The sequence below is a fragment of the Fringilla coelebs genome, assembly GCF_963513975.1.
Source record: "Fringilla coelebs genome assembly, chromosome: 3".
NCBI classification, from domain to species: domain Eukaryota; kingdom Metazoa; phylum Chordata; class Aves; order Passeriformes; family Fringillidae; genus Fringilla; species Fringilla coelebs.
This window is the reverse complement of record NC_140030.1, coordinates 93,569,909-93,595,456: the sequence shown is the minus strand read 5'-3', so window position 1 is coordinate 93,595,456 and position 25,548 is coordinate 93,569,909. Positions and strand designations below refer to the sequence as shown.

The following is a 25,548-nucleotide window of genomic DNA, read 5'->3' as shown; positions in this document are numbered from 1 at the left end:
AGCAAGAGATGGAAGGAGCATTTCCACTCCATTCCCCAGTGACCTCTGCAGCATGTCTCTTACTGCCACATTTTCACAGACCATAAATTTTAACCACTTTTTTTTCTGCATTGCTCTGCAGCTGGTCTTATCTGCTGGTTAAACTCAGCCTTGCCACACACAAACTCCTGCAAGAAACTCTATGAAGTCTGGGCCTGTGCAGCCAGGCTATCAGTAGAGTCCAAGATCCATGATCCTGCCTTGATGAAGATTATTTCTAGTAGAGGAGCCCTGAAAGAAACAGGTCCTTGGAAGCCCTATTGTCAAATGTCCACCAAGAGTTAAGTTCATTTAAATAATGGACACAAATGCAGATTTAATTGCTGATATGATGGAGAAAAGTCATGTATCGGAATATTTTTCAGACAAATGTACTTTATGTTTTTTAATTTCAGGAGTTTTTCTCCAATCCCCTCCTCAATCACCTCAGCACTCACTCAATTTGCACTTCACTTTCTTTTGCTTCTTCTCTCTTCCCTTACAATTACATAAACAGAAATCCAAGTATTTACACTCTGATGAGCTGCAATCTTGTAAAATGAAGGTTTTATCTTCATCCTCAAAATCCTTGTTTCTTCTTTGGTGGCACAAACAAATATAAAATGTAACATGTTCTAAGATAAGCACGTGATGTTTCTCACTTTTCGGAACTAGGGGAACAAATTTTTCAATGTCATTTGCACATTTTTAGCTTTATGATTATCTGACATAATAGGTAACACATCTCATTATGAACAATATTTGTCTTTTTGTAATGTCAAAAGTGTTTTGTATATTTTAGTTGTCAGCACATTATTCTGTTACCTTGTATTTCAAAAATGCAGTGGAATGGTGCCAGAAGGGACAGTTTTAGCAGCAGGATTTTATTATTGTTTCAAATCAACAAGCAATGCAATAAGACTTTCTAAAATACCCTGCCTTCACAAGCAAATCTTTTGTCCAGCCAGTGGGAAAATGACAGAAGGAATGGTTCCTTAAAGTGAAATTGCATTTGAAGCTACATAACTAATGGCAGCTTTAAAAATGACAAATCAGGTTGAAATTTCTAGTCAAAAACATAACTCTATTTTTCAGTATCTTAGCTGCTTGCTATTCACATCTGTTCCTTAAAATGTAAATATTTACAAATTTATTTTCTTTTCTATTTCTTTTGGTTTGGGTTTTTTTTGTTTGTTTGGGGGGTTTTTTGGTTTTTTTTTTTTTTGTATTCACATTCTTTCGCACACTTTAATGATGGTTGCGACACTTTTGGACCCCAAAACACCATATTCCCATAGCTAGCTTCATGAACCTAAATTAAAGACTATAGTCATGAGTAAACTCAAGAGGTTCAGTTTCCAGTGAACACGAGATGTTGGGTTCAAAAATCAAGGGCTGGTGGCAACGAAAGTGGGAAAGGACAAGAAGAAAGTATGTGTTCTTCCTTTTTGGATTTGCTGGACCCATTTTTTGGCAACTGTTGGATTTGGACATCCATGGGGCTGTGATGCATCCCCAAGGGCTAAGGCACTAAAGGAGCTCTGTTTGAAAGGATGCTCTCCAGCAAAGCACAGCTACCAGCGAGGCTGCTGGCACTGCCACCATGCCCTCAACTTGCCTTCCAAGGCACTCCATCTTGCAGGAGGCTGGATAAACACTCTTCCCATATGTCTACCTTGCAGTGCTTGAAAAAATCATGACTGGAATAAGGCTGCCTGGAATGAGAGTGGAAATAATGCAGCCCTTTTAGATGAAGATCCATAGCAGGCTAGTAGAGGTTCTCGTGATGCAGTTTCTTACATTACAGAAGACACTGTAATTTTTTATGTGCTGAGACACCAGACATTTGGGAAAACAACTTGCTGAGCTCCAGGCCTTGGCAGGTCTGTTTTTTCATTTTACTAGACACAGGGCACAAGCTTCAAAATGACAGGTCTGCTTTTTTTACCCTGCTGCCAATATAAAATTTTCCCCACCCCTAAAACATAAATCTGGGGGAAACTGGGGTGTGTACAGGTTGTGTCTGTATGGCCATTTCTGAGTTCAGCTACCTATTGAAGGAAATGAACCAGAGGTTACAAACCGTGCACAGTATCAGCAATGAACTCAGAATGAAAAGAGAGGCAAAAAAAAAAAAAGGCATAAAGGTTATTTTCCCTTCCTCTTCAGCACTATCTCCAGCTTTATGATTAAGTTACCATTTTTCTTGCTTTTCTTCTCAACCCTCTTTTTTCTTTTCTTTGGTCATGTGGTCTTGGAGCAGGACTGACTGGATAATGACATTTTCAGGTAGACGAAAAGAGGTTCTTTTGTACTTTGCAGCATGCACAGTATCCCAGGGAACAATGCAACAATATTTTTCATAGATAATTTCATATTCCTATTTACCTCTGTTACCCTTTTCCCTCTAAGAGACTGTCTGAAACCATTCCATATGCACCGACTAATAATCATGCAATTTCACTTCTCTTTGTTGAGATGAGGTATATTTGTTCTGGAAACGTATTCACAAGCAAGAACACCTAACTAAGCCAGCCAAAGCTATAACCCTTCCTGAAACAAGCTCTGTGCTGTAGCACAGTAGTAAATTCGAAGCTAAAACCAAGGACCTGTTCTAAAGAATGCCTTGTGACTCTGTTTGATTATGACTCTCAACTAAATCCACATTTTAGAATAGATCCAGTAGCAGTATCACATCCTATTCTATTCAAACTGATTTTGCTAATTTTATATCAGGCACTGTAACATTTATTGAGTTGCATGAAGGATTATAACAGATTTCAAAAAATGTTACATAAATACTAAGCCACATTTTCTGAAGTGTTGCCTCTGTGTGAGTTGGCTTTGGAGCTCTAGAGACATAATGGCACCATAAGAGTGCCTTTCAGAAACCTCCAGGAGATCCAGAAGGTGGTTCTAGTCTGCTCCAGCAGCCACTGAAACAGACAGCCAATGTTTTTCATGTCAGTATTCACTACTGGGATACAACAAGAACAGTAACTGCAAAGCAGTTATTTATTGCTTAGGCAGATGCTACAGGCTTTATTTATTATCCTCTCCCCAGAAACCAAATATTTGTGGGATGCAAGTGCTACTGCCTGTAAGAAAAAACTTTGCTTTCATTAAAGGAAGGTTTGAAAAATTCTATTCATAGACTACTGGTTCCATTTGAATGTCTAAAATTCTTACATATCACCAGGAAGAGTGTGGGCTAAGTGATATGATAAAATTAATAGTAATACGTGGTTTGGAAAGCTACAAAATCTGCTGCAACAGAACCTGCTGGAAAGCCATCATTGTCTCTAAATGTTGGTAATCCCTTTTCTCATCTGCAAGTACTTCTTAAGGTATACAGACTAAAGGACGTAATATTTACAAATTTTATTCATATTTATCAAACCTCATTTACAAACTATTCCTGTAAAGTTATTCTATGAATTCATACAGTCCTGTCTTTTTCCACAGAGAATATCTGTAGTGTTTCTCTGAAACCTATGGCAGCTCTCTGGAGATGCTCATAGACCACATTTTGACTCCCTTGAGAAATCAAGTTATTATTACCATATGCCCTCTAGCCGGAAGGAATGCCTTAATTTTCAAAAAGTTACTCATATAGTCAAAGGTACTGTTCTGAACACAAAATCCCTTGCTGGCATGTAATAACCCAAAGATTAAGGGAAAGCACACCCAGCTGTTCTGCTCACCACCCTTTTCCCAGGTAATTCACTTTTCCAAGTGCTTTTCACCCCAGCACCACCTTCTGTCGCACCACAAGCCCTGTGAGCAAGGTGGCTCACAGCGTTAAGACAATGCCAATACACTGCAGCTTCCATATAATCTTGCTTCCCTTGGATCCTGAGAAAAGCTCAAAGGTGCAACTGGCTGGGAGCTTCTCACTAGAAAGGGTCCATGATGAAAGAAACCCAGCCACTCCAAAGCCAAAATATTTTATGGAAGACTTTTTTCCCCCGTTTTTTTCTCAGGCTGCTATCATGAAACTTGAAACAAATGTTTACTGTTGGCCTGTTTGACCTGCTTCTGACAACCCTGGTCTGCAGAAACAACCTGAAATATTAATTTTCGAATGTATTTCTTATTGGGTTATCTTTCCTCTTGGGAACAGAGGATCGCAGGCCTGGATGCCTTTGCAGATCTCTGCTCTCTTCTAAGATGGACTTACACATGGCTTGGTAGAATCAGGTCAGTAAATTAAATCCGAAAAAATTTTGATTGAGATAAGCCTTAGTTTTACTTAGAAAAAAAGATGGTGAGACAAAATGTTCCACTGCTTTAAAATAATTTTTGAACTTTGAATTCCTTGAACACTTTTCATATGTTAACTTTTATCCTTATTAGGAAGAGAAACAACTACTCTGCATTTTCTACAGGACCAGGGGTGCTCACAACACAAAGTTTAGTGCTGCCCAAAGAGGATAACATAAGACGGATCACAAACCCGTCCTTTCAAAGTTCTTGCTCTTTTTGGTTATAACCTTTAATTTTAATTAGATTTTTCAATATTTGAGGGTTTTTATCACCATGAGGAAGTGCTACTATAAAATCAGCAAGTTTGCTGCAAATCAAGGAGGTAAGACCTTCTCTGGTTTCACTAAACCTGTTTCAGTTACTCTAAATGTGGAAAAACATCACATAGGCACAATATTCATAGAAATAAACGTAGACATGTTTGTACTCAAATACTCAAACACACAAAAAATATGGTACTTATGCACTTCTACATAAAGAAAGAAGGTCCAGACAACACTTGAAAAGAACATACTCTTCCACCACAATATGCATATAAATATTATGTAGTGATAATTATTGCGAAGATGCTACAATTCCTTATATATTACTCTCAATTTTTTTTTCTCGTGATTTAATCTCCAGATTTCCATCTATTTTTGTGGATACCCTTTTGTGAGCTATGAGCTACATAAAATTTTTTAACTCCATACCATGTGTACAATATTGTAGTCAAAGGGAAGAAACTGAAATACCAAACACTGTTTCTTTTTACACCTGCTCAGAGGGACAGTGACTCTTTCAGTATTTAGATAAAATAACAATATCGAATGGGACAACGCAGGCTTTTAATTCCATACATCTCAGTCATGGTTTAATGCACATGTGCTTTAAATCATGCCCTATTTAACACTTGTGACTGTACAGTTGACCAAATTTTCCCCAGAAAATATTTCCACAACCTCTTCCAGTTACTTGAGAGAAATGTAGAGCAACATTTTTTTTTTTTACAGAAAAATCAGTCAGCTAGGGCTCCTTGACAGACAGCTATTACTGCTGCCCCTGCAGCTAGAAAATAACTCTCTACTTAAAACAGAAGATTTGGACGATTTACCATCAACAAATATATGCACACACTGGAAATCAAGAGTTTCAGCTCATTGAATATAAAAAGATAATAAGCTGTGTCCTACCTATGGTGGTAATAACAGTGCCAGCAAAGAAGAAGGAACTTCCCAAGTCCCAGTGACTGTTCTGAGCAGATGTGTTTCCTAAAGGTATGATTCCTGCATTTATTGCTGCCACTACTTGCTGCAAGTTTAAAAAGATTTTGTCAATATTCATGAAACAATTGTATTCATATATATATATATATATATATATTATACAGTAAATTAATTGAATCATTTATTTGATGCAAACATTAAACCAGAAAAGGATGTGTGTTGCTTTACTCGAGCTTTTTCACTCCATCAGGCTACAATTTATTCTTCAGCAACCACCCCAGGCAATTCAGAAGAGCTGTAAAGTCCAGACCATTGGGGAGAATGCAAAATTTGTGATATTATTATCTTAGTTAGAAGACAAACACAATTATTTTTACTGCTGTAACTATTTGGTGAAGAAAAACATGCATTAGACAAAATTTATGAGAGTTTCCCACAATGTTCCTGTGTTGTGTTAGGCAAGCAAATGGACTTCTTATAAACAGTCATTTTAAGAAATCAAGAAAAAATGCCCAAGCATTGTTCTGTATCAATTAATTCCAAAGAAAGAAAACACTTTTATAAAACAGACATTTCAATAATTAAAGCAATTACACATAAAATTATAAAACTTTCACTATTGCAGCAAAAATTGAGTCAAATATCAAACATGTGTCTCTATACAACTATATACTTCAGAAATGTTGACTGAAAAAATCAGTCCTAGCAAATGAAATCAACAAGCTTGCCACTAGTGACATCTTCATAGTCTCAAGAAATTGAGACACTTTTTACTTCTTTCAGCAGTATCTACTACTGTGAATACTTATTACAAAACATATTACTGTTTTGTTATATCACAGTTGCAGATATATACTGGTATTTGAGTTAAAGAAAAAGTATTTTTTTAACTTGTGATAAATATTTTTTTAATATAAGTTTTCATCTAATTATCAAACTTTAAAACAGGATTTATTTCTAAGTATGATACTTGTCATAAGTGGTGCCTAACAAAAGAAAAACAGATGAAGCAATATCACAAAGTGAAAATGAGCATTTCAACTGACTTGTAGTTCCTGCTTGGCAAGATGTACAACAATAATTAGGTACATAAATATATTCAGTGATAGGACAGACCAGAGCCATCTTCCCTTTATGCAGTCTGTTGCAGAGGAACGGTGTTGTACAGTAGTAAGAATTTTTTCAGTTCCGAAATGAAATTGATTATTTGGAAATTAAAACATTTCTGTTACTAAACTGTCCCCATGGAAGTCACTTGATCTGGACAGAGATTATGAAGTAGCAATGTGGGATTAACTAGGACATATATTTTTTTTTTATTATGGGACTTAAATCCAACATGAAATCCAGCTTCAATCCAACATTTCCAGTCTGCCATTTTCAAAGCTCAGATGCACAAAAGTAACCATTCTGAAGTCCACTGCTGCACCTCTGCAGCCACAGGGATCTTCTTGCCAAATCTAAACCATTTCCACCATCCAGGGTTGTCAACAGAAAACCAGCTGGGTTATCTTTACACAAATTTTTAACTTATTTTTTAATTTTTTTTTTAAATAACAGAGAGACAGACATCAAAGTGGAATTTTCAATCATACTGAGGAAGGAAAAAGGATGGGGAAAGTGAGGGGGATGAAAGTTTAATTTTCCTTCATGTTGGAAGGATAAATCTTCTACATTAGTACATGCTGTCCGGCTTGGCAGGAGCAAATACAGCAGCACTGATACTGACAGGTGTTTCCATCGTGTAGGAAGGGACACACCAGACTAAGAGACACGTGAAAATTGAATTGATTTTATCATTTACACAACACAGATATTCCTTTGATTTACAAGGAAGTGTGAATCAGAGTGCTGTGTTATACTGGGCTCACTGAGTACAGCCTGAGTGCTGTTGCATTTCAGGGGACCAAGGAGTGCCATCACAAGTCCTGGTACCTGCACATGGGAGGACACTCTCCAGTGAGGACATTCTGTGATACAGCACTGGATCCAGGTAATTTTTTGGAACCATTATTTTTTCGTTACAGTTTCTTATACTGGATGAAGGTGCTCCCAGAGCAATGCACCTCTTCCAACAGTCCAGCAAGACCAAGTTTTATACAAATCCAGATGTAAAATGGATTTGTAAAATTCAGAGCTTTTACCATCACTGCACGTTTTTGAAGCCATATGTACCTCAAGGCCTTTTATATGACAGTTGCTCCAATCAAAACTGCTCAACGACCCACTACAGCTATGCTTTTCCTGACTTCATCTACCACACCTACATTTTTCCTGGAAAAAAAAAAATACAGCTTAACCCAAAACTGTCCAAGGCACAACAGATGGCTACAAAAGACAATTAGCCACTATTATTATGTCTCTGATTTTATCCAACTGCTAATCAGAAAAATAATCAGGGCTGCTTTCAGAGATGCTTCCTTTTTGTACAGCCTCCTAAGTTCTGACTATGCACACTTCTAGGGACTTTCTGAGTAGGAGGCTGCATCTGCATCGTGGTGTTCAGATTGGCTTGGGTGAATTGCTTTGTCATTTATTTATCTAATTACTTTTGGAGCTCACTTGTTTTTTGGGAGCCAAGTCATTCTGTGGCAGTAAGATCTTCAAATTACTTGTGGATCATTTAAAGCATATTTCTCTTTTGAGAGTTTGTATGTACTTCAAAGTAATTTTTCAAGTTCTTATGTTATAAGGAACACTTCAATAGCAATTTCTGATTTGTCTCCTTCAAGAAATTAATGATCTTACAGACCACTCAGCTTCCTCTTTCTTTCCAAACTGAAGACTCTTTCTTATTAAATAATATATTCATCATTTAAACAAATCTGTTGTACATCACAAAAAAATTAAGAAGAAAATAATATATCTAAGTGTTTTTTAAATAAGTTTTTTTTTTCAATGCCAGTATTTCTCATTGACTTTCTTTGTACATTTACTGATTCACATTTGTAAATTTGTTGACTGTTTTCAGCATAGCTTTAGTCACAAAGGGCCAGATGATGCCTTCAACATCACTGGGCTGTTGTTTCCAAACACACAATGTTATGCTTCCTTCTGGGCTATGACCGTGTTGGGGAGAAGCTAGACTAGATACCAACAAAGCTGCTGCATTTCATTCCTTCAGAGTCACTGTGAGAGTCTTCCTGACTAACAGGGGCAACAGGTGGGTAAGGTTACTGGTCTGCTGAGGTCAGCACTACTGTCTCAAAGTCTTTGAATATTGCCTGGAGACTTTTCAGGAAGAATGGCTGCATTTTCAGTTCTTCAGATCAGAGGATGACTTTTCTTCTTAGTCTGGTCAGCAGTTATAAGAAGGTCGTCATCTAAGGCTATTCCCAAGAAAATTTAAGAAGAAAATAATATATTACATAACTCCTAACACTTGTAGATTTCAGGGTAATAATTTTAGGACGTCCACCACACAAACTTACCCTGAGGATTGGATAGTAACACTTCTCTAGCCCTGAATGAAAACCTGGGCTCCACTAACTTCACTAAGGGACAGGATCTCAGCCTTAGCCTTCAAACAACAGGCTTGTTATTCACTGTCAGAGCTGTCTGCCACCTTAATTCATGGTCTTTGAGCCTATCTTTTGATTGATGCCTCACTACTTCTGCAAACTGCATTTGTCATATGTTTGCCTTCCTTCCTTCCTTCCTTCCTTCCTTCCTTCCTTCCTTCCTTCCTTCCTTCCTTCCTTCCTTCCTTCCTTCTTCCTTCCTTCCTTCCTTCCTTCCTTCCTTCCTTCCTTCCTTCCTTCCTTCCTTCCTTCCTTCCTTCCTTCCTTCCTTCCTTCCTTCCTTCCTTCCTTCCTTCCTTCCTTCCTTCCTTCCTTCCTTCCTTCCTTCCTTCCTTCCTTCCTTCCTTCCTTCCTTCCTTCCTTCCTTCCTTCCTTCCTTCCTTCCTTCCTTCCTTCCTTCCTTCCTTCCTTCCTTCCTTCCTTCCTTCCTTCCTTCCTTCCTTCCTTCCTTCCTTCCTTCCTTCCTTCCTTCCTTCCTTCCTTCCTTCCTTCCTTCCTTCCTTCCTTCCTTCCTTCCTTCCTTCCTTCCTTCCTTCCTTCCTTCCTTCCTTCCTTCCTTCCTTCCTTCCTTCCTTCCTTCCTTCCTTCCTTCCTTCCTTCCTTCCTTCCTTCCTTCCTTCCTTCCTTCCTTCCTTCCTTCCTTCCTTCCTTCCTTCCTTCCTTCCTTCCTTCCTTCCTTCCTTCCTTCCTTCCTTCCTTCCTTCCTTCCTTCCTTCCTTCCTTCCTTCCTTCCTTCCTTCCTTCCTTCCTTCCTTCCTTCCTTCCTTCCTTCCTTCCTTCCTTCCTTCCTTCCTTCCTTCCTTCCTTCCTTCCTTCCTTCCTTCCTTCCTTCCTTCCTTCCTTCCTTCCTTCCTTCCTTCCTTCCTTCCTTCCTTCCTTCCTTCCTTCCTTCCTTCCTTCCTTCCTTCCTTCCTTCCTTCCTTCCTTCCTTCCTTCCTTCCTTCCTTCCTTCCTTCCTTCCTTCCTTCCTTCCTTCCTTCCTTCCTTCCTTCCTTCCTTCCTTCCTTCCTTCCTTCCTTCCTTCCTTCCTTCCTTCCTTCCTTCCTTCCTTCCTTCCTTCCTTCCTTCCTTCCTTCCTTCCTTCCTTCCTTCCTTCCTTCTTCTTGCTGTCACTTGAGACCTTTGGTTTATCCTGACTGAAACAGTAGTGACAGTAACTCTGTGCATTTTGAATCTAAAAGCAGAATCATGGAAACTCTATTATTTGTACAGTCATCATATGCTGCAGCCTGTAAACACTTTGTGTGATTTTAACATGGGAACTTCTTGACTTATAAAAATTATTTTCCATTATTAAAGTTAACTGACCTCCTCAGTGGCAATTTTTCCTAGTATTTTATTCCATATACAAAATAAATAATTTTAAAAATCAGTGTTGTTTCAACACTGCTGAATCAGTCAGCATTAGAAAAGGGATGTGGACAGATTAAATTTTTTAATTATGCAGATTATTTCACTTGCCTTACCTTCTTCCAGAGTCTTTGCCCAGTACTTGTTTCATATGAGGTGACAGAGGACTGAGCAGAGGGTGGGTCACCCAGCCCATGGCACCCACTCAAGGTCTATGCACAATGATTTTTAAAATGATAATATACAAGTTACACTTACAGTAATATGTTTTTCTTCTTTAATTATCTTTATAATGGTGAAAAAAAATCAGGCCTTTTTTTGGTAGTGAAGAGAATTGAGATAAAATTTTGACACATTTTCAAATTTTAGAAAATTCCCATTTTTTGAGTTAGGTGAATTCTTAGTCTGCCTCTGTACTGTATCTTAGGACAGACATGATGAAGTGTGTCTGAGATCAAGTCCTCACTTGCACTAAGCCTACAACTCCCAACTAGTTGGCTTTGCAGGCACATTTGGGAACAAGCTTTAGCAGAGTATCAGAGAAAAGAGGCAGAGATGATGGAGCCCAGAGTGGACAGGCTCCAAAAGCACATTGCTTTCACACCACACATCTTTTGAAATCAGAACACTGGGAAAAGGAGCATGAGAACACAAATCATATTTTAATTGAACGTCAGTATTTCATTTCCTATATAATTTAGAAACACTTTCTAATAAATACATTGTGCAGTTTTGTGTTATTCCTGTGGTCATGCACGCATCTCTCTGTAGAGGCCATGCTGAACTTTACTTTGCAGATTAAGACACAGAATACTGTGACTTTTCTCCTGTCAAAACAAGAGATAAAACAGTCTTTTGAACAGCACAGTCATTTTCTGAGAACAGAAGACAATTCTAGGTCAGGGATTTCATCCTGGTGCTCTGACCCTGCAAGGAGTCAATGGCATTGACTGAGAAAAGGCAGCCTGCTGGCCAGAGAGCTACATCCAGTAAGTGGATGCAGAGACACAGGAAAATAAGGAGAGTTTATAAAATATGAAGGCTGGCCTCTGGTAGTCAACTGCTGTCTCACATGGAAATCAGGCAGAAACAAGTATGTGTCAAACCAGTCACTCCAATGCTCATCTCCTTGTTCCACACCAGGCTCTGAATACATGTTTTTGTACCATCTTCCAGTCACTTCACTTCTATGAAATGATGTAACACAACAGTTCATTACTCTCAGCTCTCCTACTGAAAGATTAAAATAGAATCACCTCAAATTATGCTTCTGATAAGATCCAGAGCATGCTTTCTTTCGTTACCCAGCTTGTCAGGAGTTAGCTTGTGCTTCCTAGCAGTCACTTGACAAGTGGTGTCAAAAAGTCAGATGTGCCTCAAAGTTTCTGAAAACCATTTCTCAGCTTGGATTTCTTCCTTCACTGCTATGGTTCTACTGCCATCTGACAAGGGCACTCTCCCCTTACAGTACAAAGATACACCTCATATGGCCCAGCTACTGCACGAGTCCTGTGTTTTTATTTCAGCTTTGGTTTACAAGGCATGGAAATCCTAGTTCTCAGTTCAAAGGCACACCAGGATGCTTTTAACACTTAACAAACAACTCTTCAGCCTCAAAACACATGGTTTTGGGCCTTGATGTTGAAAGAGATTGCAATAATATTTGTATTATAATTCTGTGACTCCTTGTTTTTCTTTTTAGTTTGTATAACATATGAGGGTGTTCTACACTGGAGATAAGTACCCCACATACTGAAGAACTGAAGGATTCTTTCCACCCTCTTTCACAGCTACTTAAACTAAAAACATGCAGAAACATAATGAACAACATTTCTATTTCTAAATACGCATTACAAACCCCATGGGTTTCGATGTGTATAAATTCTCTGTGTGTACATACACATATATATGCATGTATATACACATGCACGTTCAGGGAAGAAGGCTTTTCTTTGCTCCTGGAGATTACAGACTGGAAGAATTATGCAAACAGCTGTTCTGCAGAACTGACTTACTAATGAGTCATATCTGCCACCCTTTCTAAGACAAAAGCTGGCATTCAGATGCAATCAGGCTAAGCTAAGTTCTAGGTCCATAAAACTGTTCATCTGAAGGAAATGTCATCTTTACGGGTCTCAACACCGGAAGCAGCAATAAAAGTTTGAGACCAATCTGCTTGAACAAAGAACTGACAAGGGCAGTAGGAATTTGTTATCCTCCCCCCAAATAATGCTTGTGAAGGATAAAAAGTGCTCAAAAAATCCTTTTGGCTTAGGGAGCTGTCCTGTCCCTGGAGAAGATGCTTCCAGGTAAGAGAAAGTTTGGTAAAAAAAGATCCTTCCTTCCAGTAGCTGAGTACAGAACCAGAAGAGAGAGAACAGCAGGAGCCTAAGCAAGGAGTGCACACAGTCCAGGGGCTGCTGCAACCCATCCACACCCAACCACAGCAGGTGGGTGTGAAGTGCAGGTCTGGGTAAGGGTGTGGCCAAAGGTCTTTCACAGAAATCTTTAATGAATATTTCTCTGATCTGGAGATTCAGGTAGAACTAGGGGGGGAAAGGGGTTCAAACTGCATTTGAACATTTATTTCTGACAGAGTGAAGCAGAAAAGAGACAGACACAGCAAGGGAAAAAGAGACACAGGATGTTACTGTACAAGTCAGGACTGCCAGGACACTTAGAGCTAAGAGTACATAAAGCCCAACTGCTCTGATGGACAGACATTTTACCAAGGACAGACACATGCACAGGCCAACAACTCAAACTACAGCTCCTGTGCCCCATGTTTTAACTGCTTTGGAAGTCCTTCATTTCTTTTTTCATTGATTTGAAAACATCAACAGGCAGCTCTGCTACTGATATTTGTAATTTGTCATAAGCTTCATAACTGAAATGCAGATGACACATTAAAAAACCTGCTGCAATCTTACTTTGGATCCTCAGATAAATAAATGAAATAGAATGCAGCCTCAATTTCTTCTATGCTGGTCTATTTCAAGGCTTTAAGTTTTACAAAGCATAAATGCTGCTTGCAGGTTAGGATCATGACATGGGATAGCTTCTGCTTTCTTTTGGAGAGTTTGGAAGGAATTATAAAAGGAGAGACTAAGAATATTTAGGGTTCAAACTGGTACGTTCAAATTACCTCCAAAAGTTTCTGCTTAGAGTACCTGTAAGCTACAGCTCATAGGACTGGGAACATCTACAAATGCTGTGATTCAAAGAATTAATAAAATTTGTTTCAAGCTTAAGAGTTTTAGTTACTAAATTTTAATCTTGTCTAAATAAATGTAGTATTTGTCTGAAAATGAGATCTTTGCATCTCTGCGTTTTCCTATCTTAAAAATTATACAGCAAACTCAAATACCTTACAATCTCTTGGAGAGAAAGGATTTACACTTCTTTATTTTAACAGTTTTCTACATAATCAGGGCTCAAAGAGCTTATCTGATTGAAATTAAATATATACCTAAATATATAGTTTCAGGCAACTATAATTTTCTTGTGGCTACAATGCAAATTGTAAAGAAGCCTGTGAAAGGGACAAAATCAGTTACTGATGGAGGTGTAACTTTATGTAGTTACCTACCTGCAACTATAAAAATGGAACCACACCAAATGCATATTTTAAAGGAAAATATTTTTACAAGAAATTAATCACAGAAGAAGCCATGATGACTTTCTGGTGATGCCAGTTTGAAAAAAGAAACATTGCTCCCGTGTCATTCATAATTATGTCAGGCTTCCCTCGAGAGAGACAAAGAGGGAAAAAAAAGCATTTGTCCTCAAGGGAGATTAAAATAAAATCCCCATCTTGGTCTCATTCATAATCTAAGAGATGAATGGAAAGAAAAGGGGCAATGCAGCTGACACAAATGCGAGATGAAAACAGGAATGGCACACAACTCTGGATCCCTGCTCTCCCCATGTTAGCCACAAGCCTGCACAGAACCCAAGGAGATCAACTTGTGGGATCCACGTCAGTTCAGCTAATCCTGGTGGCTCATTAATTCTTTTGGTTTGTTTGTTTATTTTAAATGCAAGCACATTTTTGTGGGCATTCGGTTTTCAGAAGAAGCCACATGCTCTGAAAGGGGCTGGATTTAAAACTCTACAAAAGTATTACTGCTGAGACAGCTTGATGCAGCACCCTGCAAACTTTTTCAGATTTCAGAATGAAGGTTTTATAAGACAAGAATTACCACACATCGCACTTGGAACACATTAAAAGATTGTGCTTTTTAGTGTAAGACTATTTTTTCCACTTGATAGGGTTTCAGAATAAATATATTTGAAGGATCTTTCTGCTAAAGGAACAGGAAATTAACGATGTTCTATTATTAACTTATGTTCCATTGTACCTTTACTTGAAAACACTTTATTAATTTTGAGAATTAACTCACTAAAATAATTATAATAATTCACACCAGCTTGCTGGGACATTTTAGGTATTTAAAATAATAGAACTAAAATTTTTCTTATTTCTCTTTTTAGTATGCAAAAATAATGCATTACACAACTAGCTTGGATATTAAAAGGAAATTTTTTTTCTATTTTGGTTTAGAAAGGTCAATGTGAACAAATAACTACTGAGCAATATATAATTAGGTAGTATTTACAAAAAAAGTTGTTCTCCTTTTTTTTTCCTAATATTTTTTTTTGTTTGGCAGGGGGACAAACAGTTCCTTCTAATTGCCAAGACATCCCACAACACAAAATATTGGCCACATCCCTGCATCCTAGGAAGAACATGAGTTCTAGGCAAGGAGAAAGCAAATTGACTGTTTTTTCATGCACCTTATTTCCTGCATAGGATCTTTGGGATCCACTAGAGGGAATGAGGTGTATGAAATGACAGTAATGACAATTTTATGACATTGCTGAATACCAAATTCAGTCAGGCTCACCTGTTCCAAGAGACAACCCCAGGAGATGCCATGAAGGAAGACACAAGTGTCTTGTGGCTGTACAGCACTGCATGAGGACATGAGTGCCACCAGAACATCAGCAGTGTAACCTAAGGTGACTTGACCATTTGCTACCATTCACAGGTGCATAAATAGAGCAGGAATTTATTCAAAGTTATTGGCATGACATTTTGTGCATCCGAGTTTGGAGGAGGTCTCCAACATTTTAAATGCTTAGTGGCAAGCTTGCTATAGGAAACAGTCAATAAACTAAAAGAAAATTAGAATTAGATCGAAATAATTAGATACAAGAGCTCCAGTTAGAGAATTATTTCATTCTTTAATGCTTATTGTTATTTGTCTGTATAGCTGGATCACTCCCAGGTTTCTATCAGCTTCTACCAACAAAAAGCTCAGTGGAGAGAAAAATTGTTGGACACAAGACAAAAAAAATCCTTAGTGTAAATGAAGATGAGGTTTATATACTTTGTCACACATTCATTAAATCCACACAGTCTGAACTACATTTACTCTTTTCTTCTGTCACCTGACAGTCACTTTGCATTGCATGTCAGGGCCAAGTTGAGAGCAGGCATAGACAGAGAAACCAAACCACCATTCATGATGAATTGTAGAGAGCTCTTCTCCAAAAGAGGAAAAAGTAAGAAAGAACCTGGCCAGATTCCTTTCTGCAGCTTTATAATGTATTAGATATCACAAATAACCTTTACCAAACAAATGTTCTCTCATCTGTTACCAAATGAGATCTCTGCAAGACCTTCCAACTGAAACTTTTAAAAAGTGAAGTTTAACACCAGACCATGCACAGCTTGCTGCTCTGTTGTATTTTCATTACTCACCCAGGTAGTGTTTGTATTTTTACAAGCCTCTCTCCTGGGGTATTTCTCTAGTTGTAAATTTAGATATGCCACCACTGAGTGCTGTGCACTGCCCAACTCAGCACCACTGGGGACAGCATCCAGTGATCCACTTAATGCTGTTGTTAATGCTGGCCTCAGGCTACAGCAAAAGGAGTTGGAATTGCCTGGAAAAACTGGTCTCTTGGGTGTACAGACATGCTCTGCATGACTTGTGCACATTTTTAATATGCTACTAAAATGGAAGTGCTCACAAAATATCAAATTATGTACCTGGATATGCCTCTCAAGGTCATGCATTGCTGTTGCTCATTTCAGGTATATTCTGTGACAGTGAGGAAACAAGTAACTGAAGTGCTTTCGACTGAAAGATTTGCAATGCTGGACCATGGAAGTCTGAGACAGAAGAAGTCATAAAGACCATGCCTTTTTATTTTTTTTGCTAGCACAGGAATAATGCTGCTGGGCGGGGCTGAAAAGGTGTGAGGAAAATATAGGTCCTTTTTCTGAGGCAGCTGAATTTACCTCACTGCCATCCTCAAAGTACTCTATACCTTTGCACATTTTCTAGGCTGCATAGCAGCTCTCTGTTGCCCCATATTTTACATCTATATAAAATATATGATGTCTGTAAAAGTATAATTCTCACCTAGTACACCCAGAGGAGCCACACAATCAATGTGACAATACAAAGTTTCAGGAATTCAAAACCCAGGGAATAAACTTGTTGCCTGCTGAAGAGTTGGCAACAGTATATATTGTTGTACCAGGACAGGTTCTGGGGATTGGTGAGATAAAATAAAGATGGAGAAAACAGAAAGGGAAAAATCCCTATCCTGTACTTATATACAGAAACACACAACAATGTTTTAAACAGCTTTGTGACAAAAGGAATATTTTAGCCAAGGTGCTAGAAACTCCACGGCTCCTGGGTGCTGGAAACCGGACTGTCATTCCACTTGTGCTTTTTTTTTTTTAGCTGAATTTGTTCTCTCCAGCTAGTCTCTCTGATGTGCTCACCTGAATAAGCTACCACATATTGTTCTGCCTGTGGACAGCCTTCGGGTAGCCAAGCCTGCTTCAGAGTAAGGATTAAACTACAGAGCAGAAGTTTGTGAAGATTGAAAAAGCACCTTCAGCAATGACTAGCATGAAAGAGCCAAAATAGTATCTGGATTCCCAGAACACAAAGTTCAAAAAGAAAAGTTGCAATGAATTTCATTATAGTCTGACTCAAGGTAAATACTTGATTAAAGAAGACATTACAGTCTGTAAGCTCTGTAATTTTCTTCACACAAACTAATCATACCAGCTCCCTTCTACTCTAGTACATATTAATTTTTGGTTTTATAGCTTTCAGTGAATTCTTAAATAACATTTACTTTTTCCTTGCATGCACTATTTATTTTTATTCGTACAGAAATCCGACAAAAACTGAAGAAACACTGCATTATATTGTAATAGCAGTCAGACATAATCCCAGGGAGACAAAATGTATTTCACTAATTTAGTTTTTGTGGCAAAGTGGTAACTAGGAAAGATATATGATGCCAGTGAGTAAGATGGTAGCCTAGACCTGGAAAAATGAATTTGAGACTCTCTTTTACCATTGCTTTTCCATTTTACATTGGGAAAGCAGAATTTCCCAACCCTTAATGTCACTGACTTGATGTCATTGACAAACACACTCTGCATAAAGCAAGGCACCCAAACAGACTCCCTGTGCCCCAGCTCTGCTCCTGTGAAAGGAGTGGAACATCCCCTTCCTACCTCCACATCATGGTGCTCTTTACAGAGAAGCAGATGGGATCAGGGGCAAATTAAGTTTTCCATTTACCCCCATAGCAAGCAGAGCAAACTCTTTCCACAATTCTCTCTCATCCATGTGCTGTGGGAGGCTGTGTCGCCTCCCCATGTTTCACACGCCTGTGTTTTTCTGGTTGTGGCAAGATCATTAGTGGAGATGGAAGCTAATGCTGATATGGTTATCTGTTCTCTGATGGTTGTACTGAAACTCATTTATTTTACACAGAACATCAAATGGGTGTTGAATGCTGATGAAGTGGTTTTTTATTATCAATCTGTGCTTCTGGGCAGAGATTCATAAATGCTAAAATATCTAAGTACTCCAGAGCAAACTTCAACAGTTTTTGCCTTAAGGTCCATCTCACAGATGATGTAAGATAATATTGCTTCGAAATTTCTTTTTTTATCTTCACAAGTACAGTATCTGACCTAAAAATTTCATAGGAGGATATTTATAGTAGCTACAAGAGTTATTTTTCATCAGAATGTGCTTGTGTATTTCTCTGAAAGATTGTCTCACATTCTGCTGGTCAAACCACTGGAACACAGTTATTACACAGCATCTGAATCACTATCAGCAGCATCTCCTCAGGCATGCCTGGTTGGACTCATTGAGAGAGGAACTGTCTGACAGGAATTTGAAGGGTAGCAGTTTTGGAATATGTTTTAGCAACAAGGCAGGGGAGAAATCACAAAATACAAGACATTTTCCCGGCTTACCTTTAAAATTCAGAAGTAGTGTACCATAAAAATAACTCAGCACACCAGAACTCTATATTTAAGACTGAAAAAAGAAAACACGTCCATGCTGATGCTCAATGCAGATTGGTCTAGAGAGGTAAAATCAGCTTATAAACTCCCAGCCATATCTGCTGACAAAAAGCACTTCCAGAATTTTTTTCTGCCCATGCATCTGGCATGCTCCAGAGTTCCTGCTCGCCATAGTCTGGGTGCCCAGCACCCTCTCCTGCTCTCCCTGTCCCATCTTGGGCTCTGTAGACTCAGATAGCCCCATGGCCACTGCTAAGGAAGGAGTCAATCCTTGCCAACTCTTGACTGTTCACTTGAGTCTCCCATTTCATTGTCCCATGCCCAGAACTGATGTGATTTGGCAGCCCTCTGCTATTCTCTCCAGTGCCACTGGATATTCATAAGAATATGGGAGTTAAGTTGGAAGGGGATTTATAAGGCTCCAGATCTAGTTCTGTGCTACTGCAAATAAGTATCTCCCATGGTTCCGAGGCAGGTGACCTGCAAGGGTAAAGTCATGTTAATAGGAACACACCAATGTACATCATTTGTGGATGTGCCTTTAAGAAGCAGAGAAAATTGAGATTTAAGATCAAAGTAGGAAGTCCATGGTGCTTTCCTGTACTTAAAAAAAAATCAATATAAAGAAACATACAGCTGGAAGGAATGCTGGCTTGATAAAATCACAGTAAATTAGGAGTCCTTTAAGGCAATGGATGGTGTAGTTTCTTCCCCAGAATTAGGCACTTCAAATATTGACAGAACTTGTAAAGCACAATCAATATACCAATTCCTTTGTGAACTATTAATTATATATATTGCTGATGAATAATCATTTAATTAGCATAATGGGAGGCTTCAGTGAAAAGGCCCTCTACCAAGCATACTGGACCTAAAAATAGCAGTATCTTTTCAACCATGACGCTTTGCATGAAAATGCAAATGCTCAGCTTCTGGTCTTAACACTTGTTACATTGCTCGGCCAATACAGAGCTCTGCCTATAAAGGTTTTGCTCCTTATCACTGCAGTACTGCCATGTATAATTTGATCCTCTAAGGCAAGGAGATGAGGGGTTTGGTATGGATTACCTGAATCAGTTCATCAAGCTCTGTTGCATTCACACAGGAATGCTGAGATACAAACGTCTGCTTCTGAATCACAATGGTGGTTCTCTGGGAGGTCTCATGAGGCTGCTCCAGGGCTTTAAATACTGTTGCTCCGATTATTAAATACACGACTACCACCAGAAAAATTGTTGAGACTGTCTTCCATTTCATAACATTAATGGCTGAATCGTTTTCCTCCCGTGAAGCGAGCACGGTAGGCTTGGTGGAAAATGATAATCTTGGTTTGGAGTTCTGAGTGGCCGATTTGGGATCCAGCAAGTCAGGTGCCGCCACTGGCAAAAACAGAAAAAGAAAGTTAATGTTTACAGTGCCACTCAGATTTCACTAACTCAACTACTTGCCAAGAGATTACACAAATTCTGCTGCATCTAAATGGAATTCTTAAACTGCTTCATCTTTCTCTTAATCCCATAACACCTTACAACTCAGATCTTACTCAGATCTGTTGCTCTGAATAGCAGTGTCCATCTCACATGTATAAGCACATTTGCAACATTTTCTGTGTCTGTCCCCGTATGATACTGAATCATTTCCAAAAGCATACTTCCCCTACATCCTTGCATTTCATTAAATTACTCTAAGGTAGTATTTTGCTGCAGAGATTTTTTATGTCTGCTGTTCTCTCAAGCACTGCTACGCAGCCTTCCAGCTGTGTTCCACCTCAGCATTACAGAAGTATCAGGAAAATACAAAACCTCATCTCTTTCAGCTATTTTGTCCTATGGTCCAACAAATGTTCTCGGAGAGCAGCTGTGTGATCATTTCTAAACTCTCCAGACATAATCGTAAAAATGAGACATTGCTCATCATACTGGTCTTAACGGGCTAATTGTTTATTGATTACACCTCTCAGAAAACAGTGGCACAACACATGTGTGCTTACTGGAAGAGTCGTGCATTTGTTACAGCAGGTACTTCTATTTACAGCTACAAAAACCCCATCGGGTTAGGAAAAGGGTGGCTGAGTGTGTTAATCAAGTACTTGGATAACTCATGTGACTAACAGTAACTACATGGGCACTAAAAACAATCCTCCACATCAAGTCCAGATAAAGGTCTCCTGCAGGAAGATGGTCACGGCAGTAACCACAAGCTATATTTAAATTGTTTTGAATAACCAGTACGTTTTAAATGGCCAAGACAGCTCTTCCAGCCGCTGGTGGGAAAAGCTCAGATCTAAATCTAGAGGAAAGTCTCCCACAGGACGGCTGACATGGGATGCGTCCCTGCAGGGAAGGCGGCGGTACTTGGCAGAGTCACCGCCTGGGAACCCGCCGGGCTCCGGCACACACCGCTGCTCCGGGAGAAGGGGTCGGGGGCAGAGTGGCAGCCCCGGGCCGGGCCGGGCGGGGACCCGGGGCACCCCTCGCAGCCCGCGGGGTGGGCGCCGGGCGCTCCACGGTCACGCCTCCCACAGCTCCGGCCCCCGCCCCACGGGCACCGGCGGCTGGGGCACGGCCCCCCCGTCCCGCACCTTGCCGGGGGAGCCCCTTTCCCGCCGCCGCCGCCTTCTCTCCTGCGGCAGCCCCCGAGCCCTCCCGATCCCACCAGGGCCGGTTCCGGGGAGCGCTTTCAGCGCGGCCGGGGCCGCCGAGCCCGCCCGGAGCAGCGCCGACCCGCCGCGGCCGCCGGCGGCGAACAAAGGAGCGGGCACCGGGCACCGCCGCTCCGCCGCCGGCCCCGCAGCCCCCTCGCCGCGGCCGGTGCGGTGCGCCGGGGGACGCCGCCGCCCCCGCGGGGTGCAGCCCCGGTAGCCCCCGGGAGGCTGCGGCCAGCTGGGATGCTCCGCCGCGGGGAGCGGCGCGGGGGCGAGGCGGCCGGCGGCGGAGCCGGGGCGCGGCGCGAGCGGGGCCGGGAAGGGAGGGGAAAGGAGCCAGGCAAGGTACAAAGGAGCCCCGGGCTGCCGCGGGGAGCATCCCGGTGTCCGGTGCGGGGGAAGCAGGGGCGCATGCAGCATCCGCAGGGCTGGGAGCGGGGAGGCACGCCATTGTGCTCGTACTCACTTCTTATTTACCGACCCGGTGCCCTCTCCTCGCTCCACGGGCAGGCATTTTTTCTATGCTTGGATAGATACAGTTAGAGCAAATTTAAAAAAAAAAAAATTAAAAAAAAAAAAAAAAAGGAAAGGAAAAGAAAGGCAGGAGCAGACCGATAGGAAGAGGCTGATGGATGGGTCTGGAGGAGAGGGAGCGGCAGGGGCGGGCGGGCTGGCAGCGCGGATCCCGCCGGCTCTCCCCGGCCCCGCGGCGTGCGAGGTGCCTCACGTCGCGCATCGCGCATCGCACATCGCGGCGCTCCGTGAGTGTGAGTGCGTGCGAGTGTGTCCGTGTGTGCGCGAGTGCCCGTGTGTGTGTGTGCGTGTCCGTGCGCGCTCCGGTGCGCCCGGCGTGCGGAGCAGCCCCAGCCCGGCGGTGCCTTTTGTGGGGCGGCGAGCAGCCGCACCGCTGCTCGCCCCCCCCGCCCTTCCGCGCCCCTTCCGCGCCCCCCGCCGGCGGGGGGGGCAGCCGCTCCGCGCCGCTCCCGGCCCGCCGGGGCTGCGCGCCCCTCCGCGCAGGCTGCCCGGCTGGGCGGCCGGCAGATGCTGCAGGGGCGCCCGGGGGGGAAGATGGAAGGGGAGCCCGGGGGAGGCAGAGAGGTACCTGCGGAGAGCAAGGTCTCGCCTGGAAACAAGCGAGGAGAGAGGAGGGAGAGAGGGAGGAGGAGGAGAAGGCACCGGCCAACCCCGCCGGCGAGGCTGGACCTGCCGGCCGTCCCCGCTCCGGCCCCACAACCCGGTCGCCTCGCCAGAGCCTCCCCGTGAACTTTTGCACTCTCCGAAATGTCACCCAATTAGCAGGAGAGGGGTGACAAGAGGGGACACCTCGGCCCTCGCCGGAGAACGGCGCGGGGCTGAAGGGCTAGGCGGTTCCGTCCTTCCCGGCTCGGCCTGATTTTAACCCGGTGCTTGGCAGCCCTGGTGTGCTGCTGCAAGGAGTTAACTAGGTGGGATCTGGGAGTCAGGGATGGTAGCTGCTCTCCTATCGCACGCGCCGCCTGCGCACCGCCTTCTTCCATTTCTGTCTGATAGATACATCAGAAATGCTGCTTCAACTGTGCTTTCTGCCACTAAAAAGCTTGAAATTATCCTTGCTATCTTTGCTGTGGGCTAACTCTCCTATTTCCCAGTAATCTGTCACCTGTGACACTATCCATGGGTCCGTTGTTCACACTGAGGTGAAGAGCATGAAGACAAACCCTAGAAGAGGATTTACCAAGAGAAACCAAAACCTGCTCCCACAGCCACTCTCTAAAAAGTCTAAAAAATTACTCAGTGTAACAAATGGGTATAAGTATCAAGAATTTAAAGCCAGAGGCTGTATCTGTAAAATGGCCAAAGACAGTCATACATCGGGTGTTTAATGGGCTATAATCCCACTTAAATCAGCAGCACCATCAGCAAACACTTTAGAAGTCACTTATTTTAACGCTTCTCCATATCAATGTGACATAATACAAATGAGTGTAATATTGAGTTCCTTAGGACTCCAATTTCAGCAACATCAATCACACCACTCTCACCCTGCGTGTCCACATGTCTCCAGAAGATGCAGCACAGGGCAGGAAGCTGCCCCTGCTATTTCGGAGTGAGCTGTAGCTCATTGCTGCCCATCCCTGGGAACCAGCAGAGCACTTGTTGAGTAACGAGAGCCTCTGGGCGCAGTCCCACAACCCCCTGCAAGCAGATCTTTGGTCACAGGGTTGGCCTCATCAACACAGACCCAACACTCCAACACAAGAGAAATGTCTGTTTCTGACTGCTGATACTCCCTCATTCAAGGAATTCTCAAAGATGTAAGATTCTCACACCTGAATATTTTTAATATAAAATACTCTCCCAAAAAAATCATATTTTCTCCTTTCTTTCCAGCAGATTTCTCAGTCATTAGCCTATGTAAACACTGGCTGTTCCTATCTCCTGGAAAAGAATAATTTCACAGGATTTCTTTGAACATCCTATGGAAAAACAGGCGTGAACATTTTTCCCCATGCTGCCCTGCGTCTCCATAAAATACTGTGGAAAATACTACATGCCTTTCTTTAGCAATCTAAATATTTGGAATGAGATTTTGTTTTCCTTTGAGTGAAGGAATTATTATTAAAAGCTTAAAAAGGCTCATATTTGTTGTCTACAAATTGAAATCCATGGGAAGCTTTCCAATAGCTTCAGGAGGGTTTGGAGCAGGCCTTAAATTTAGGGATTCCACCCAATGGGAAGAAACCATTTTGAGATCTGCTCCAGGAACGACTGCATTGGTGCCTTAAGACCTGAAGAGCTAGCTCTGGGTAAGCAGTTATTTCCATTAATTACTAAGTAAACATCTCCAATGTCTACTTTCAGTTGGTTGACATTTTCCACCTATTGTGATCCCAGATGCAATCCCCAGCTGGATCCTCATCTTACCGCTTACTTCGAGTGGACTTGAGCTGTGCATTCTCATTTCTAGCAGGGATATAAGCACTCCACATACAACATTGATATTCAAATTCAGCAAGAAAACCAGTAATTATTTTTGTAGTCTACAATAAAAACCATTGTGTACAGCAACTCCTATTTTCAGGAGGCCTTTTACAGCAGTAGCCTTTACTCTATGGAGTCGTGCCCATCTTTTTTTTTTTTTTGCAATGTACACCACACATTGTTTGAATATTGCGTTTGACCACTTTGCCCTCAAATTTGAAACTGACTTTCGACCAGCTTGACAGATCAGGCCTGAGCTTTGCTAAACAAGCACACGTAAATGCAGTGCTGACAAAACTTCTCACTAACCAACACAGACAAAATTAATTAATAAAAGGGACTAAAATACAGAGCTCCAGCCTTGCAAGCAAATGGATTTGCTGCTGAGCCAAGGAGATTTATCTGAACAAACTGGAAAAAAAATTTCTAAGATTAAGTATAAGCAGGTTTGTGTATTTCATGCTAACATGAGAAAAATTCACAAGGTACAGGGCTGTCAAATGCTGTCTAAAAATGTACTGGCATGAGTTTGGGATGACCACAATACACACAGACGATGGGTGCTGGAAGCTGCTCAACTCTGAAATGTTAAAAGTAGGCTCAGCCAAGATAGACAGGCATGCAGCATGCAGAGGAAGTTGAAGTTGCATGATAAACACAGCAATCCGTATTCATGGAAATAACAGCTACAGATGACCTAAACATAGCTTTGATAGGACACAAGGTCACTTGCAGGGAAATAGTTATTTCAGGGAAGTATTACCCTATAAAGACCAATTTGAAAGTCTCAAGTAAAAAGTACTCTTACCTGTCACTAACAGTTTATTTTCCTCTTTCTAATTCAGGAGCCATCCCCTCCTGGGGGTCATGAAGAACACTTGCTTTGTGCCCAGAACAAGAGGCTTCTGCTAAGCCCCCACCTCTGTGAGCAATAAATGCTCTTCTCCTTCAAGCAGCTTTGTAATGGGAGGCACCACAGGTTTCAGTCTTCTTCAATCTTGTTTAGCTGCTGAGAATTTCTACACTCCCAAGGGATTGCCATGACAAGGGTTCCAGTGAGGGTGTTTGCCTCGCTGACTTCAACACCAACTTATTCATGTGGGCACCTGGGTAATTGACCACAGGGAACCTGTGCCTCTGATCAAACAGCGTATTGCTATAGGCTTTGGGACCTCCTGAACACAGCATCCCTCTTCCTCATCACATGATAGCAGGAACCTC

The 25,548-nt window shown here is 41.5% G+C and overlaps 1 protein-coding gene across 1 annotated transcript in view; it reads right to left on the bottom strand.

The window, feature by feature from the left end:
- KCNK2 (potassium two pore domain channel subfamily K member 2) overlaps positions 1-25,548 on the bottom strand; it is a gene marked incomplete at its 3' end in the record, with an annotated part of 104,494 nt that overhangs the window by 53,580 nt on the left and 25,366 nt on the right. The window contains exons 2-3 of the mRNA XM_084202013.1: positions 19,791-20,101; positions 5,457-5,574 (exon numbers count right to left, since the gene is read on the bottom strand). Coding sequence (XP_084058139.1) covers positions 5,457-5,574; positions 19,791-20,101 — 429 coding nt within the window. The remainder of the gene's footprint in view (positions 1-5,456; positions 5,575-19,790; positions 20,102-25,548) is intronic.